The 16662-nt window shown below is 37.3% G+C and overlaps 3 protein-coding genes and 1 pseudogene across 4 annotated transcripts; 2 read left to right on the top strand and 2 right to left on the bottom strand.

The window, feature by feature from the left end:
- The first annotated feature begins 3006 nt into the window (after positions 1 to 3006).
- LOC121805734 lies at positions 3007 to 4116 on the top strand (annotated as a pseudogene).
- Positions 4043 to 6177, bottom strand: LOC121805733 (chloroplast stem-loop binding protein of 41 kDa b, chloroplastic-like). Its single transcript, XM_042205711.1, has 10 exons — positions 6017 to 6177; positions 5682 to 5816; positions 5516 to 5602; positions 5354 to 5444; positions 5213 to 5267; positions 5074 to 5134; positions 4776 to 4997; positions 4568 to 4684; positions 4391 to 4480; positions 4043 to 4318 (listed from the first exon to the last, which is right to left on the bottom strand). The coding sequence occupies exons 1-10, from the start codon at positions 6116 to 6118 to the stop codon at positions 4139 to 4141; spliced, it is 1140 nt and encodes a 379-aa protein (XP_042061645.1). The 5' UTR covers positions 6119 to 6177; the 3' UTR covers positions 4043 to 4138.
- Positions 6178 to 6616: 439 nt separating this feature from the next.
- On the bottom strand, positions 6617 to 10102 carry LOC121805567 (Golgi apparatus membrane protein-like protein ECHIDNA). Its single transcript, XM_042205474.1, has 6 exons — positions 9945 to 10102; positions 8103 to 8159; positions 7795 to 7998; positions 7651 to 7710; positions 7244 to 7370; positions 6617 to 6911 (listed from the first exon to the last, which is right to left on the bottom strand). The coding sequence occupies exons 1-6, from the start codon at positions 9957 to 9959 to the stop codon at positions 6823 to 6825; spliced, it is 552 nt and encodes a 183-aa protein (XP_042061408.1). The 5' UTR covers positions 9960 to 10102; the 3' UTR covers positions 6617 to 6822.
- Positions 10103 to 10250: 148 nt separating this feature from the next.
- LOC121802965 (AP-3 complex subunit mu-like) lies at positions 10251 to 16572 on the top strand. Of its 2 annotated transcripts, none has more exons than XM_042202662.1 (8): positions 10251 to 10603; positions 11110 to 11195; positions 11338 to 11448; positions 13309 to 13398; positions 14709 to 14956; positions 15457 to 15666; positions 15743 to 15950; positions 16115 to 16572. In XM_042202662.1, the coding sequence occupies exons 1-8, from the start codon at positions 10519 to 10521 to the stop codon at positions 16358 to 16360; spliced, it is 1284 nt and encodes a 427-aa protein (XP_042058596.1). In that variant the 5' UTR covers positions 10251 to 10518; the 3' UTR covers positions 16361 to 16572. The 2 variants fall into 2 exon arrangements, with proteins under 2 accessions (XP_042058596.1, XP_042058597.1); XM_042202663.1 differs by having other exon boundaries at positions 11110 to 11209.
- The last annotated feature ends 90 nt before the right edge of the window (positions 16573 to 16662 follow it).

The raw sequence follows: 16662 nt of genomic DNA, 5'->3' as shown, positions 1-16662 counted from the left end.
AGCCCTGCCAGAAATCGGAGCAGCCTCTTGGTGTTCGAGTAAACTCGAAATTGGTTTACTCCTTGTCACAACAGTCAACCGGTTGTTTCTAATGCTGGTCGATATTGATCCACATTCCATGGATTTTTCGATAATATGTTTCCAGATCCATGTTCCCCTGCTTAATCGTGTTTGCCTTATCCTCCAAGTCATACACGAGATAGAGATCGGCTTCACTCTCGTATGTGGTGGATAGGTTATCCCAGATTGCCTTGGCCGTCTGATGATGGGCGAAATTCGCAATGATATCGGTTTCGATATTGCCCACAATCCACGAGAAGACGATTAGATCCGTCTCCTCCCAATCATCGTACTCCTTGCTTCCAGGCAGTGCTGGTGCTGGTTTCCCGGTTATATGGGAGTAGCCTCCCCTACTCCCGATCGCAACTTTCATCAGACACGACCATAGTGGGTAATTTCATCCGACCATAGTTTATATACATCCAGCGCAATTAATTTTATAAACTGCTATCACAAATATCTTCCTGGTTCATTGAATTTACATCATTTTTATTATACTACTATTAGTTAGGTTTCTTGTTTTTAGTTAAATATGTTAAGAGTATTTAATTGTTTAGGTATAACTAACCATAAAAATGGAGACTGTTTGTTAGAGCATCCACAACCGTGCTCTTGCCAGCGGCACGGTTGTGGGCCCGGCCCCACTTTTCTGCCTGCTCTCTGGCAAGAGCACAACACTCACAGCTGTGCTCTTCCGCAAGGACGAGCACAATTAATTTAAAATTCAATTAAACAATAACATTTCAATAATACTAAAATTCATTAAAAAAACCTAAATAATATTACAAATGACAAATAAAATAAAAACGACATAATTAAAATCCTAAAAAATTAAAAATTACATAATTAAAATACTAAAAATTAAAAAAACCTCTACGCGTTGCCGAATTTCGCCCACATGTGTTTGATTAGGTCTTCTTGTAGTTGATTGTGGATTCGGGTATCGCGCATTGTGTGCCTTGTCTCGATTCTTTGGCCGACCGTCGTATGCTCGCCTCGGCGTGGGGGAGACCTCGCTGTTGAGCTTCCGCCATAATATGGGTGAAATCCATTTGAGGTTTTGAATGAGGGATGAATGTGTTGATAGTTTGTATGAGAATTAAGAATGAGAGATGAATAGATGTGATAAATGGATGATGAATGTGTGTATTTATAGATGATTTTGGGGAAAAAAATATAAAAAATATAAAAAAAAATAAAAAAAAATCAGAAAAAACGGGAAAAAAACGGCCATATTTTTTGGATTTGGAAATTTTTTTTAATCATTTTATATAATTTAAAAAAAAATTTAAAATAAAAAATAAATAATTCAAAGGCAACGGCTATGCCGTTGCCCAATCATAAGCCGCCACGTCGCCTGCTCGCTGGCACGGCGCGAGCGCAGCGGCGGCGGTCCTCGTCCTCGCCGCTGGCACGGACGGCGGCCTTCACTCCCACCACTATTGTGGATGCTCTTAATGGAATTCCTTTAAATATGATGATGAGACTAATTATAGTAAGTCTATAAAACTAATTATATTCAATTATAAATTATACCTACAACTGTAAGATAAAATTTAATTGATTATAAGTAAATAAAGAGTAATAGAATATCAAAATAAAATATAAAAAAAAACTAAAATACCAAACCTAAAAAGTCATTAGCTATCAGTTTTTAATTATAGGAAGAGTTGGATATTCAATGACATGGAGTTAATTCCCAATTAATTTTACTTCTAGAAGTTAATTATAGCAAGGTCCATATTACTACTAATTATCATTGTTAAGAAGCAAACAAGTCTAACTCCTCTGCATAGTAGACTGGTCGTGAAGGACGTTCACAGAAGATGACACAGTCGGTTCTTCGTAGAAGAGAAATAAAATTTCACAACCTAGATAAAGTTTAACTACCTATCGTAAAGGTTGTAGTGTCAGTCCGTATGTTTCCTTAACTTAGGAAATAAACGATACTGGTATGGTATAACACTGAAGGATCTAACAGTTGAGATAAGTCTTTTTTGCTATTTACTGAAAGACGAGGTCTCAATGATTGTTATTTATTAATCATTGTTGACATAACATTGATCATACGATATTGATTGTGCACTACTTTGATTTATCAAATGGTGCAGATTTTTCGTAATCCAAGAACCTGATATCTTGGGTAGTGGTGATCAATGTCTGTAGTATTGTTATCCCAATGAATCGTGTGTTAGGTGAGTCCATTTTGATAATATCCTCAAGAGGTGTTCGAAAAAGGTTTTATTATTCAGAAACTCGGTCGGTTGGAATTTATTCCTGAATAATAAATAAAGATTTTGAACTAGACAACTCTTGGAATAAGATATTAATTAATTAAAGTCAAATAGCTGACTTAAATTAATTAATAGATATTTATATCTTAAACACGAGAAATAATAAATTAAAGAGGTAAAGTCCGGATTACTCATAATTTGGGATTGGACGGGCAGTCAATATTATTTTACTGTAGTGACTGATAATAATATTATGTTGGACTTGTATTAAATTGAGGCTCAATTTTAAGTATAACTCCAACCGGTTTGACCAAGTCCAACTTCCATGGATCACTAATCTGACCTATCATAACTCTATATAAATGAGATTAGACAGAAGACAAGTTAAAAAAAATAATTCAATCATTTCAATCGTTCCTCTCTCAGATTGAACGAGTTTTTCAGTTCTCTCCAGAACTGAATTTTTGTCTTCTTCTCTAATTAAGTCCTTTTGTTTCTGACAAGTTTTGCCACCCAAAGGTCATAATCTGAGTTCGGGATACATATTAGAAAATTTTCAAGTGGGGAATGCGCAAGCAATCGTCGATTCTTTGAATAATCTATAAATATAATAACAGTGAAAAATGCCAACTTTTTAGCGGCCGATAAAAATAAAAATAAGTAACAAAATGTTAGAGACTACAAAAGAGAAATAATATTAACAAATAAAAGAGTACGATTCAATTAAAACTTTAGTTTATACATCTACCTCAATTTATTTTTATAAATTATCACAAACATGCATCATGGACTCATGGTTCATTCTAAATTTACATTATTTTTATGATACTATTGGTTAGGTTCCTCGTTTTCCGTTAGGAGTATTTAATTGTTTAGGTATAACTAACCATTATAAATGCAGTATTTGCAGAGGTGAAAACAGAAAATCATCAGCAAGCATGGGCGATGAAGATGATAATAACCATAGGAGTAGAACCCTCACCCGCCCACTCATGATGAGGCTCAAATTCTTCATCGGCTCATTCCTGTTCTACCGCTCCGACGGAACCATAAACCGCCGCCTCCTCGACCCCAAAATCCCGGCCTCCCCTGTCTCCTTCTCCGACATCTCCGTCGACCCCTCCCGCGACCTCTGGTTCCGCCTCTTCGTACCCTCCCACTCCCAAAGACTCCCCCTCCTTGTCTACTTCCACGGCGGCGGCTTCTCCTTCTTCTCCCCCGACTCCAAGCCCTGCCACGACCTCTGCCTCTCCCTCGCCGCCGCCGTCGCCCCCGAGCACAGGTGCCCCTCCCAGTACCACGACGCCTTCGACGCCCTCCGCTTCCTCAACAATGAAGTCCTGCCGCCAAGCATCGATTTGCAGCGCTGCTTCCTGGCGGGAATATAGCGCACCACGTGGCGGTCAGGGCAGGGAGTGAGAGCGAAAGGCACGTGCTTGATAAGGTGGCGGTGCAGCCGTTCTTTGGAGGGGAGGACGGACGGAGTCGGATGTGAGGCTGGCGAATGGGCCCATGCTGATGTGGAGGATGTTCCTGCCGGTGGGGGCTGACCGGGACCATGCGGCGGCGGTGAGGGTGATTTGGAGAGCGTGGAGTTTCCGAGGGCGTTGGTGGTGGTGGAAGGGGATGATTTGTTGCAAGATCGATAGAGAAGTTATGCTCAGTGGCTCAGCAAGTGGAATTGGTTGAGTACCCAAATGCCTTTCATGGTTTCTATTCTTTTCAAGAATTGCGTGAGTTTCAATTTCTTGTTCGTGATGTTAGGGCCTTTGTTAATAATCATTAAGGAACTAGTGTATTACATTGGATTGTGCAATAACAACAAATGAAGCTATATTATTGTTCTAGGACTGAGTAACAAGAGACTTGCCCAGGATAATGTCATCAGTTGAGAAATCAGCTGCTTTCCTGAATGTCCCTCTGCCAAAGTCTAGGTTGTAGGAGTCTGTAAGGCCTGCCACAAGATCAAACTCCGGCGTCCATCCCAGTAAGCTCTTTGCCTTGTCAATCGAGGCGAAGAAATGCTGCATTCAAACACAACATCTAAGCAATCTTTGCAATGCAAAAAAATACTAACGCATTGCTCGTTCCAGTACCTGGTCTCGGAAAGGGAAGGCCTTCTTCTTGCCAAAATCGAACTCTTTGGGGTTGTAATGAACAATCTCGGGCTCAGGGAAGCCACCAGCCTGTCAATTTTTTTATGTGTTTAGTAAGCTATTACAAGCTGTGAGGATTTACCTTTTTTTTTGGAAGTGCATTTTGTGAGGATTTACCTTAGCACATGCTCTTGCTAGACCATCAAAGGTGACATATTTATCTCCAGAGATGTTGAACACTTCCTTGCTTGCTTTCGGATTGCCAAGCACCTTGATGAAGGCCGTGGCGAGGTCCTGAAAGTTTGGATACAAGAGAATGAAGTTGTGTCTTGAGTAGTAGTGGCAAGATTATAGGGAAGTGGAGATGGTGTTACGAGTGAGATACCTTGACATGACCAAGCTGTGTGATCTGTATGCCTGAGTTGGGGACGGGGATGGGCCGGCCTTCTTTCAGCCGGTGGAAGAACCATTCCTCAACAGGGTTGTAGTTCAGCGGCCCGTAGATGTAGACTGGCCTTATAGAAGTCCAGTTCACATCTCTTGATGCTAGCAAGCTCTCTGTCTCGAGCTTGCCCTTGTGTCTGCTCTTCGGATCAACTGCATCGACCTTCAATGAAGCGTGAAGATCAGATGCCGATATATGTATGCAAGTGATTTTGATTCTAAACAAGATAAATGCTGACCTCATAATGTGGAGGATAATCAGTTTTGAGGTAAACTCCTGCTGATGAGCAGTAAATGTACCTGTAAAAACACACACACAACTCAGAAAAAGAAAGCAATAGAATTGTGCAATACAATCCAAGTGGTAAAGATCCTAACTGTTCAAGATTTGGCAGAGCATCAAGTATAGGTTCAACTTCAACTGCCTCACGCCCTATTCCACAATGCCAAGAAATGTGAGGGAAACTTTTTTACAACACGAAAATGAAACAAGTTAGAGATATATTGATTGACACACACCATTGATATCATATACAACATCAAATCCTTCTGCAGCAAGACTGGTCTTGACAAAATCAAAATCTTGTCTGTCTCCCTTCAAGTGTAAGATCTACACGAACCACAAAAATTGAAGAAACTTATATTACCCTGTGCGTTCGTATCAGGTGGAAGCTAGCATACCTTGGAGGAGAAATCAGAAAATTCAGCCTCAGATTCACCAGGCAATTGTTGAGCAATTGGAGCTTTCCCTCTAGTGAAAAGTGTGACCTGCCATTCGGTGTTTCGGGTTTTCAAAGGCAAGGAACAACATCAACACAGAATCAGCAGCAGGGGAGAATGAGTGAACCTGGTGGCCTTCTTTGACGAGGAGTCTGGACAAGAATATGCCGATGAATCGAGTGCCTCCCATTATAAGGATTTTCTTGGCACTCGATGCACTAACGCGTAATGCTCCTTTCGGCTGCCATACTTTCCTCCTCAACTGCACCCAAATCTTGATTAGATTGCACACTAAAAAGATTTGAAGCTTCGTGCATGAATCATGATCATATACTACTTTTTTTTTTCTTGCATTGAGTTGAGGCATCATTTGCTTCAAAAGCCAAGACAGTTGTATGGAATTCAATAATAGTAGTAAAGTGTATTTTGCTGATTTTCTGCACATCTGTGTGTTGGGAATACCTGGAGTGAGGAAGTAAGTCTGGCGCCGTTGAAGTCTGAGAGAGAAGATGAGAGGACGGTGGAAGACGGTTGTCTGTGCTGCACCACCACCAGACTTGCCATATTGAATATCAACCACCACCACCACCACCGTGATCAGTTAGTTCGTTGAGAGAAAAACTGAAATGGGAAATTAACATTTTATGGAGTTATCATTTGAGAGCGTGTGATTCTTACAATAGGGATAAGACAAGGTCACACTCTCACCACAACCTTCATTATATCCATATTTTCCTAATACATCGAAACCTTTACACTGGCCACTGGGTTGCTAATGTGTTTAGACAATTTTGTCCTTAAAGTTTAATTTCATCTAAACATTGAATAAATATTTTTTTGTTCAGAATATATACCATGTTAAGCTTGTGTTTGGATACATGAAATACGAAATTTTAAAGAATACCTTAGAATATTCCACGAATCCCACAAAAGTTATTAAGTGCATCTTGCTTGCTTGATGTTTCTTTAATCAAATATCCTCTCGATCCTTTATATTGATGATCATTAAAAAAATTCTTGAAAATTAAACCACATTCAGTAATCACACACAATGAGAACAAATGATAAAACCCCCTTCCTAATAAACAAGGAATTTTTTTACGTATTACAACCATCTTTAGATATCAAAAAATGGTACATAGACATGCACCTTCTTCTGTCTACATGAATGTATATGAGCAACTCTTCTAAATTTTCATTTACACTATAGGAAAATAAAATCTGCTCGACAGCAGCTTGCGCGTGTTCCTCTCAATGAGTTAAGCAACTCAAACAACACTAAATGCTGACTGAATGGTGGATTGGAAACGAGAAGCAATGGTCTGGGAAGCAAATGCCTGAAGCTGCTTCTTAGCATCTGGAAGAAAAATTGAACCACATACAGTTACATCAAGGACGAAAATAATCAGATGACTATTTTTACTTCCTAGGTTAAAAGTGAGGACTCTAATTTGCATGAATAATTCACTACAGTAAAAAACAGAATCCAGGAGGCTACCATAAGTAACAACATTCAACAATAAGTATGAGCATCAATCACTACAGAAAACCAGCAGCAGCAGTCAAAGAAATTTATGCACTAAGCAGGAAAATATGAGCATCAATACAGAAAAACAAGTAAAAACAGTTGAGACTTGAGTAGAATTTGTAAAATCCGACACTTGGGATAAACATCCATAGTAAACGAACCTTTCCGACATTTACTGAAGCCGATGATATTAGCAATGCTAAGCGTCAAGCACACGCCAACAACAAGAAGATAATCAGCTTGGAACCTAATCAGAGAGAATATGGCAAAAAAGATCCATACAACAGCCTGGTGAGAAAATAAAAAAAATTAATTAATTAGAAAAATAAATAGCTCAAGGAAGATCTGATGACATCAAATGGAGAAGGCTTTACATGCAAAAATAAAATACTCCTACATGATTGCTGCGAAAGAATTAATAATTCAACAATAACGCACACCATCATTCATATGCAACTCCTCATTTGCCTAACCTTTTGAACATCATCTATCTACCATTATCCTTTCCTTTCCAATTGAACTAAAGATAATATCCGTATGGTATCTTAAATCAAGATTCTTTATTTACCGTAAGGTATAAGGTCCACCAGAACAGCCATGAATCCTTCTTGTTCATTCGAGCCATTGACTGAATAAAATGAAAATGATGAGTAAACATGGTTATGGCAGAGTAGAACAGATAAGATGCATTAAAGTGGCAATAGATCCTCACCTCTTGGTCAAGGCATTCAAATTTCCACACACTCTCACCATCGTCATTGATTTCATTCCACCACCTGAGGCCCACTAAGATGCGTCCACTTACATTCTTGACAACCCAAAAATCAAGTGCAGCTAGAAGTACGGTGATCACGAATATGACGACAAAATTATTCACAAATAGAGCTGAAAGAATATAAAATGCCAAGGCAGTCCCCTAGAAAGATATCACTTTCGTGGCGTTAGAATATTGACAAATTCAAAAGCAAAACACAAGACTATGACCAAACTGAAAAGTCAGATAGGTAAAGTGCAATAAACCTTGAAAAGCACATGGAAGAAGCATATTTGTGGATGAGCATAATTCTCCCCTTGAGGCTGCAGAAAAAGAAAAGAGTCAGAAATTAGTGTGGAAAGAATACAAGTGTGGAGTAGATAAAAAATATTTTCATTCTATATATTTTTATCTAAATTCATGAAATCATGATGCTCATAGTGGACCAGATTAAACTTTTCCATTTAGATCGACTACAATTTCTGCCCTATAGTTCAATGTACCACTTTGTAGAATTGTAGAAATAGTGGAATGTGCAACCAACAAATTGTAGAAATTGATGAACTTATACATGAAAACAAAAGGGTACATCAAACATCGTAACAATCTCCAAATCCTTCACTTTAAGGATGCAAAAGGAATTATAGATATGCAAAGCATTTTAAAGGCTACCATAGCATTTTTCAGTCAAGATGGAATGGAATATAAGTAGTTCTTATTTCACTAAAATAGAAGGAATACAATTAATACAAGAGATTCTTGAACAAAAAGCGGTTGAAATAACAATACAAAATCTGAAAACTTGTGGTTGTAGGGAGCATAGAAAGATAAGAATCGATTAATTCACATTCCTCAAAGACAAATAAGATAATGAAATTAAGGATTCCATATATTCTCAGCAAATGTTAAGCTAAGTGAATGGTATTGGACAACAAGCTTAAGTTTCAATATTCCTTCAGTGGCAATGTGACATTAACTAGAAAGACAATATTTTCTCTGTTCACTAGTAAATTGACTAATTAAACTCAACAACCATTATAGCCTTAGAGTAAGATTTCAAAACTGAACCTCACACAAATTGACAAATTTCACTATCCTTTCTTGAATAACCAGTGTCTCTAAAACACTTAACCACTGAATCTTCAACAAGGTTACATGGCTCCAACATATTATCTTCCACCCCACGATTATCAACAGAGAAAGATAAATGAGGTACACAGATGCACTCAATCAGACAGGAATCTAAGAGCTATTGTAAATCTGAATACAAATTAAAGTGATAAACATCATGCTTCTTTACCTAAAAGACACTAAAACAGTAGAAGGTTACGTAGCAGATTTTTAAAACTTTAGGCTCCAACTTATGAAGCAAAAAAAATCCCCTGCAAACCATTAAATTACAAAAGCACTTCAAAATGAATCTCTGTTAATTAACGGAGATTAGGGGAGTCGTGGACATTGGATTTAGTTAGTTAAGCTACCTAAAGATCAGCGAAGTAGAAAAAAAAGTTATTTGGTTAGGTTTCTTAAGTTGACTCTAGCTAATGCGAGTTTCAAAGAGATATATACCTATGACATAATGCTGATTGCTGGCAATTAACAAATGTAAACCCATCATACTAAAGCTCAATGGGTCATTTTTCAAAAAGAGATGGGGATGGAATAAACTAAATTTCCTATAAATCTGTTAATATAGCTTTGCATGACACTGAAACATATTAATTTCATCAGATAGTTTCAGATATCTGAAGCCTCCCAAATCAATGAACATATGAAGATCGCTTTGTATTTCCAAGTCAATCAGCCATTTCACCGACTCGAGACCCACACACCATGATTTCCAACGCATCAAAGTATTAGAACGGAAACCCTCTGAAATCAACCAAATTGGATTGGTGATCTTGCCAATGGCAGGAGTGAAACTTACCGCGAACAAGAAATGCAGATTAAAAATAAGTTAAATTTACCGATCCATGCTACAATATAATAGGTTTAATTAGTCGTAAGAGAATTACAACATTCATCATCCATGTCCCGACAAGGGAAATTTTTACATAATAATTGAATAATTGAGAAACGACTGAACAATGGGGAAGAAATCAACTTACTGGATGAAGATCCATGCTTTGGGGATTTACGATTGCAAGATCTCCTTGAATTCCGACCCTTGGGAAATTTTCTATGGTGTGGTGGATGGGCGTCTGCTTATGTTTATTCCAGTTATACAAATTCAGAAATACTGACCTCCATTCCCATCTTGGTAACTGAGTGCTGAACTTCGATTTTTTGGTAATCGTAGATTGACCCCGGTATTTTGTGATATCTAAAATTAACCCCTACTTTATATTCAATCACGTTTTTTAATACATAAAAATTAACATAAACGAATCAAACTAATTGTGAGTTATTTGGATTTTGGGGTCAAATATAACTAATAGGAGTAATATTTTATTTGAGATTTCAGCAAATATAAACTATAATATAGTTCTAATTTTTTGTTCGATAGATTCATAAAATTTTTGGATTTTTAAATTTGAATTTTAGGTATTTAATTAAATATGTAATAATCTGAATGCTCGTCCCTAACTTGATTTGTTTAATAAACAATCCAATTTAATAGCTTAAGTGATTCATTTCAATGAATTGAAGTTAAACTTTGTCATTTTTGTTTATACTCTACACATGTGGAACAGAGAAGCCTCTACACAATTTGGGAACAAAATCGAGAAAGCATGTTGCAGTGTATATTTCTTCTATCAGATTCCGGGTATGATCTCAAATCCCCACCCCAACTATTTTCATGATATATGCGTCAAGAAATTGTTGCTGGTAAATGTAAATTTCAATCCTTGGTATATTCAGATTTAAGGGTTTACATATTCAGCTGTCAGAATTGAAAATCATTTCCTGCTAGCAGAAATATATTGTTAAAATGGTTATTAGATTGAATGGTAATAAATTGTTGAAAATTACTGTATTTAAGGGTTTACATATTTTATTAGACCTGGATATTTTCAGCTTTGATAAATTGTTGATGGGACCAAAACATAAAATTCCTGGATACAATTTCTGTTGCAACTGGGTAACAAAATAGTAGGCTGTTCTAGGATTTGGATTGGCTCTAGCTGTTTTTGCAGTGAAGAGAGATAGTACATCAGTTGTGCTTCAAATAGGAATGCTTGGATTTCTTAATGGGAATTTTCTTCAGTAATTGAATTTACGGAATCGAAAAAGAAAATTGGCTGACGATTCAGAAATGATCTGAAATTTCAGGGAAGTGTTGCTTGAGAAACAGCTTACTGGTCACCGGGTTGACCGCGCCATATGCGATTGGTTCTGGGACCAAATACTTACTCAAGGTGAATCTTTGAAGGTATCCCCAGCAACTATAATTGTGATTCGAATTGATTATGCACGGATATCAATTTTTTATGTTTTTTATGCCTATTTGAGTATTTGGCATTTTCTGTGTATGATTTTCTTTCCCTTGTGATAAAATAGCTTGTACCTGTTATTGCTTCACCCACCCACTACCTGTTTCAAGTGGTTCGTGAGGGGATCACCTTCTTGGCGTGCACCCAAGTTGAGATGCCACCTTTGATGGCAATTGAGGTGGGTAACGTCGGTCCTAGTTCTTTTATTTAACTATAGTCATCGCTTTCAGTTCTCCAAAGTGAACTGTGGATTTTCAATGTAAGTTCCTTGAAGTATTAATGAGTTGCCGACGTGTTATTTTGTTTTGGCATAATATAGAAGAGATGAGCAGATGTAATTGTAGGCAGTAACTATCCATATTCCTGATTTGAGGTGCAATTTTTTGAACTGTTTGTTTTGTTTGCTTCTCTGTTGAGACTTATCAGCAATCAACTATATAGTATATACTACTCAAAGAAAATGGAATCGACATTTTTTCTTCAAGAATTGTTAGACTTTCGGTGTTTGTCTACAGATGCTTTGAGAATTTATGAATGAACAAGACAACAAAGACTGTGACTCAGGTAGTCTTCACAGAGAAGGTTAAAAAAATAATGTGTAGGCAATTGAGAAAGGATACCTCACCTGTAAAAACTTCACTATCTTTTTGTGGCTTGAATAGCAAATGCATGGCTTAGGCCGAATAAATATATATGTTGTTAAAAAAAATAAAAATCTCAATGTAGCCACAGAATTCATCATGTGAAATCAGTAGTTGGATGTAGGGGTGTCGAAACGGATAGCGGGTAACGGGTAATTCCCAACCCGACCCGATACCTGCCGGGTATCGGGTACCCGCTACCCAACGGAAACGGAAAACGGGGCGGGATCGGGTATTCATATTTTGGGTTTTGCGGGTATCGGGTATACCCGAAACCCGACCGGGTATACCCGTTAGTCCCGAGATACCCGATATTTTTATTACTAGTATTTTTTAATTTTTAATTTTAATACAATGGGGTACTTATTTTTTAGTATTAAGCTTGTTTTAACTTTTAGTTAGGGTTTTTTTTCTTCTTCTTTTTCCCCTCTCTTCTACTCTACATCTAACGTCTCTACGTCTCCACTGTACCAATTCTTGAATTCTATTTTACTTTCTGTATTGATTTCAAAAAAATTTGGGAAGGAATTGTGATTTGTGAAGTAAAGGTTAGAGATAGATACCCACATCTGATTTTTGCAATTCTGCTCCTACTTGAAAGTGATAAACTTATATACTGTATATGCTTTGCCATATTGCCGTTGCTTGACAAATGTAGTAACACGATTTTTGCCATGTTGCAGATTGTTTTAGTAGTTAAAGTGTTAAACAAGAATCAATGCATATGTATGAAATGTACAAATAAGAACAAAAATATGATTTAAAAAAAAAACATGTCAGGGTCGGGTACCCGCGGCATCGGGTGCGGGTAACCCGGCTCGGGTATCGGGTTATACCCGACTCAGTGCGGGACGGGTATCGGGACAGCCATTGTGGCTGAAATCGGGTGCGGGTACCCTACGGATACCCGTTTCGACACCCCTAGTTGGATGAATGCTCTGTATTTTTATGCCACTGTCTGCATAGTTTCTTCTTTGATACTCATATTCATAATAAAATGAACTTAACCTATTTTACATGCCACAACCATTATAAAGAATGATACTAGAATCATTGATGCAACAAGAGAGTATATTTTACATATGACGATGCGCATTTTGTTATTATTTATCTATTATAACTGTGATAGCATAATTGTTTGATGCTGATCATGCCACAAAGAGTTTCAAATGTTAATATTGAGAATGTATTCACATTTCACGCATGGAAGCATGCACTGTAGAAACAGAACACATATGTCAAAATAATCAAATGCCAGTGTTTCTGCATTTAACATTCATAATGATTATTTTATTCCTTTCTTTTCCATACCACCACACCATATGATATTGTATGGATTTAAATATAGACTGGGCAGATGTAATTACTTATTTAACAGTTGACAGTTTGATTTCTAGTTCCTTTGCAGGGTCGCTGATGTTCTTTCAAATTATTTGGATGGCTTGAATGAAGACGTGATTAAGGATAACTTTGTTATTGTTTATGAGGTATATATGATTTTCCTGGCTGGTTATATTTTTGGTAAAAATGATACTCCCTTGTTGGCCCTTTATTTCTGCGATACCAATCCAGCGCGTTATGTCAATTACTTGCTTTTTTTATTTGTCATGAATCCTACCATACACTTAATTCTTATTTCTCATACTAGTATTATGCCAGGTTTAAGGATTATAACTATGACAAGGCAATAAGTCAAGAATTTTATCTTTAATTCTGATTAGTCTTTTATAAAGAGGTGTCAAATGGATCTTTACATGATACTCTTATTGATTTGGGCCCGTTCAGTTGGTTAGATAAAATAATAGTGAGATATAGTATGGGATAGAGTGATGGTGGACTTAATAGAGGATTAAATTCGTATCAGATTTGATGTTGCTGTTTGGCTGGCAAGTTCACTCAGAATTAATTGATTGGGCAATTGGTTGGTTCATTAATTAACCAACCTACCACCCACCAAATGCCCCCTCACCTGCTGCCGACCGCACCAAACGCCCCTCCACCACCAGTTGCATACTATGAACATGCCATCCAGGCTGCCTCGCCAAGATATGGGCTGAGCTTTGCACCCACTGAAAACTGGAGCAACACCCTTGCCCATTTTTCTCCCCAATATTGATAAAATGGCCAAAATAGGGTTTGTTCCCTACTTTTGAAGTGTCGAGAAATAAAGTTTAGTTTTTGCGTGGCCTTTTCGGAGGATGGCTTCTTAGTTTTAGGAGGAGTATTTGTCTTTTATTTATTTATTTTATCTTGTTCCTATTGTTTCTTAATTATTTATCATGTCAATCTTACCATATGTTTTGTATGTTGAGATATTGGCAAATGCTTACAGTGCTTCCACTTATCACTCCATATCAGGGTTATACTTACTAATTTGGCCTATGCATATTCATTTGTCTATCTGGTTGGTCTTATTGATATGGGTTACAAATTGGGTCATTCTGTGATGAGACAGGAAACATTTTGAAGAATCTTTTGCAATGTTTTTTCTGGGATTGTTCTTGAATTTAAATAAATTCAGTATGTGTTACTATGGAGGAGCATTTATTTCTTTGAGTTCTTAAATGGCTAGTGACTAGTCACAATTTTTTACAGTAGTGTCATTGGCTCTGGTCAGACAATAGATAAAGGGGACAAACATTCATAAAAAACCATTTACCTATATGAGCAGTTCTTTTCTTGTTTCTAAATAAACATCATTTTTCAACTTATGGAGATTTTTTTGTATCTATAATTAGTTTTATATACTTCTAAGCTATTGTAGAATCCAAAGCTGACACAAATAATTGCTATGCAGCTGCTAGATGAGATGATAGACAATGGCTTCCCTCTAACAACAGAACCTAATATCCTGAGGGAAATGATAGCTCCTCCAAACATTGTTAGTAAGGTTTTGAGTGTTGTCACTGGTAGCACCTCCAATGTGAGCAATACACTTCCCGGGGCAACTGCTTCTTGTGTTCCATGGAGAAAGACAGACCTTAAGCATGCCACGAATGAAGTTTATGTTGATCTTGTGGAAGAAATGGATGCCACTATAAACAGGTGCTTGGATAAACATAGAAACTTGTCTTGCATTTACCTTTCTTTTATTGATTTCTGACATTTTATTACTTAAAAACTCTGCTCCATCTCATGGTCTAACATCACATGTTTGTGCTCTTCAGTTTTGTTCTCCCTGGTTTTTCAGTTTTCCTTTCTCTCTTTCTACACTACTCTGGTCAACTTTGCTCTGGTAGTCCGGTATGCATAGATGGGTATTCATAGATGATAGAACAAAAGGACTAAATCCAGATTCAAATGCCTGGTATTTGTGGATATGGAATCTTCGTCTTTTCATCTTCTAATACAAACCACCATTGCAATGGCTGTTTCATAGAAAACTAGCTGGAATCTTTAAAAAGACTAAAATGACAAACATAATTCAAAATTATGTTTTCTGGTAGTTCTTGGTTTAGACATCCCAAGCAATTGGCAAATGTATTTTATCTGTATAGTTTATCATGTTCTGATTTGTCGCCCCTTCTCATCTTGCTTCTGCTTAGAGATGGGAATCTGGTGAAATGCGAGATATATGGTGAAGTTGAAGTAAATTCAAATTTATCAGGTCTCCCGGATCTCACTCTGTCGTTTGCGAACCCTTTGATTTTTAACGATGTGAGATTTCACCCTTGTGTTAGACTTCGCCCATGGGAAGCTAACCAGATTTTATCCTTTGTGCCACCTGATGGACAATTTACCCTCATGAGTTACAGGTTTGCTGAGTTTCATTGTGCTCATGCATATCAGTACAGCTTCTTCACCGTAGTTTAAATACATGTTATCTTTTAGGGTAAAGAAGTTGAAGAGTACTCCAATCTATGTGAAGCCACAATTCACCTCAGATTCAGGGACATGTCGTGTAAGTGTTTTGGTTGGAATTCGGAATGATCCTGGGAAGTCAATTGATAATATTGCAGTTCAGTTCAAACTACCACCTTGTGTCAAATCATCTGATCTTTCGTCAAATTATGGATCCGTGAATGTTCTTGCTGACAAGGTATAGAATTTTCCAGTGCAGCAATAATGAATTTCATCATAGTTATCGGATTCGTTATATTGCCATTCAGTTGAATTTGAATTTTGCATTAGTGTGGCATTTGAAGTGGTTTATAGTATTGGATTACTAATGTTGGTGCATTTCGACATCTTCTGTTTCTGCAGACATGCTCGTGGACGATCGGGCGGATGCCAAAAGATAAAGCTCCTTCCATGTCTGGTACCTTAGTGCTTGAATCAGGCATGGACCGGCTTCATGTATTTCCAACTTTCAAAGTTGGTTTCAGGATCATGGGAGTTGCTCTCTCCGGCTTAAAAATCGATAAGTTGGACCTAAAGAATCCACTTTCTCGGCCTCATAAGGGTTTTCGAGCTCTTACAAAAGGAGGCGAGTTTGAAGTGAGATCATGATTTCTCGATGCAAGAAACTGAATAGCAAGTGTGATCTTCAGTTGTACATTTATACATCGGAGGGCATTGGTGCATGAATAGCCCTTGGGTCCTATGTGTAGTTTTTAATCATAAGTAATTATTTTTTGAAGTTTTTTGTTTCAAATACTCCATCAATCTCTGTGATTTGAATTTTACTCGGCTGAAATGATTGCATAGTTGGCCCCTCTAAATTGAACACACACAATACATAGAATTCACACATTGAAAAACCAATTAGTCCGTTGTGAAATATGTTAGCTCTTCCTCTAAAAATGTGATTG

The sequence above is a fragment of the Salvia splendens genome, chromosome 5, assembly GCF_004379255.2.
Source record: "Salvia splendens isolate huo1 chromosome 5, SspV2, whole genome shotgun sequence".
Lineage (NCBI taxonomy): Eukaryota > Viridiplantae > Streptophyta > Magnoliopsida > Lamiales > Lamiaceae > Salvia > Salvia splendens.
The sequence above is the reverse complement of the archived record's forward strand: the minus strand, read 5'-3'. Positions and strand labels throughout refer to the sequence as shown.

What these genes read in the sequence shown, in the direction of transcription:
- LOC121805733 (XM_042205711.1), bottom strand. Translation starts at nt 6,118, where the DNA reads ATGGCAAGTCTGGTGGTGGTGCAGCACAGACAACCGTCTTCCACCGTC. An exon ending in GCTCTGCCAAATCTTGAACA is followed by an intron (nt 5,135 to 5,212) that starts GTTAGGATCTTT and finishes GTGTTTTTACAG; the next exon opens with GTACATTTACTGCTCATCAG. An exon ending in CACAGCTTGGTCATGTCAAG is followed by an intron (nt 4,685 to 4,775) that starts GTATCTCACTCG and finishes CCAAACTTTCAG; the next exon opens with GACCTCGCCACGGCCTTCAT.
- LOC121805567 (XM_042205474.1), bottom strand. An exon ending in TCTTCCATGTGCTTTTCAAG is followed by an intron (nt 7,999 to 8,102) that starts GTTTATTGCACT and finishes ATATCTTTCTAG; the next exon opens with GGGACTGCCTTGGCATTTTA. An exon ending in TTGAATGCCTTGACCAAGAG is followed by an intron (nt 7,711 to 7,794) that starts GTGAGGATCTAT and finishes CATTTTATTCAG; the next exon opens with TCAATGGCTCGAATGAACAA.
- LOC121802965 (XM_042202662.1), top strand. Translation starts at nt 10,519, where the DNA reads ATGTGGAACAGAGAAGCCTCTACACAATTTGGGAACAAAATCGAGAAA. An exon ending in ACTTTGTTATTGTTTATGAG is followed by an intron (nt 13,399 to 14,708) that starts GTATATATGATT and finishes ATTGCTATGCAG; the next exon opens with CTGCTAGATGAGATGATAGA. An exon ending in TTTACCCTCATGAGTTACAG is followed by an intron (nt 15,667 to 15,742) that starts GTTTGCTGAGTT and finishes GTTATCTTTTAG; the next exon opens with GGTAAAGAAGTTGAAGAGTA.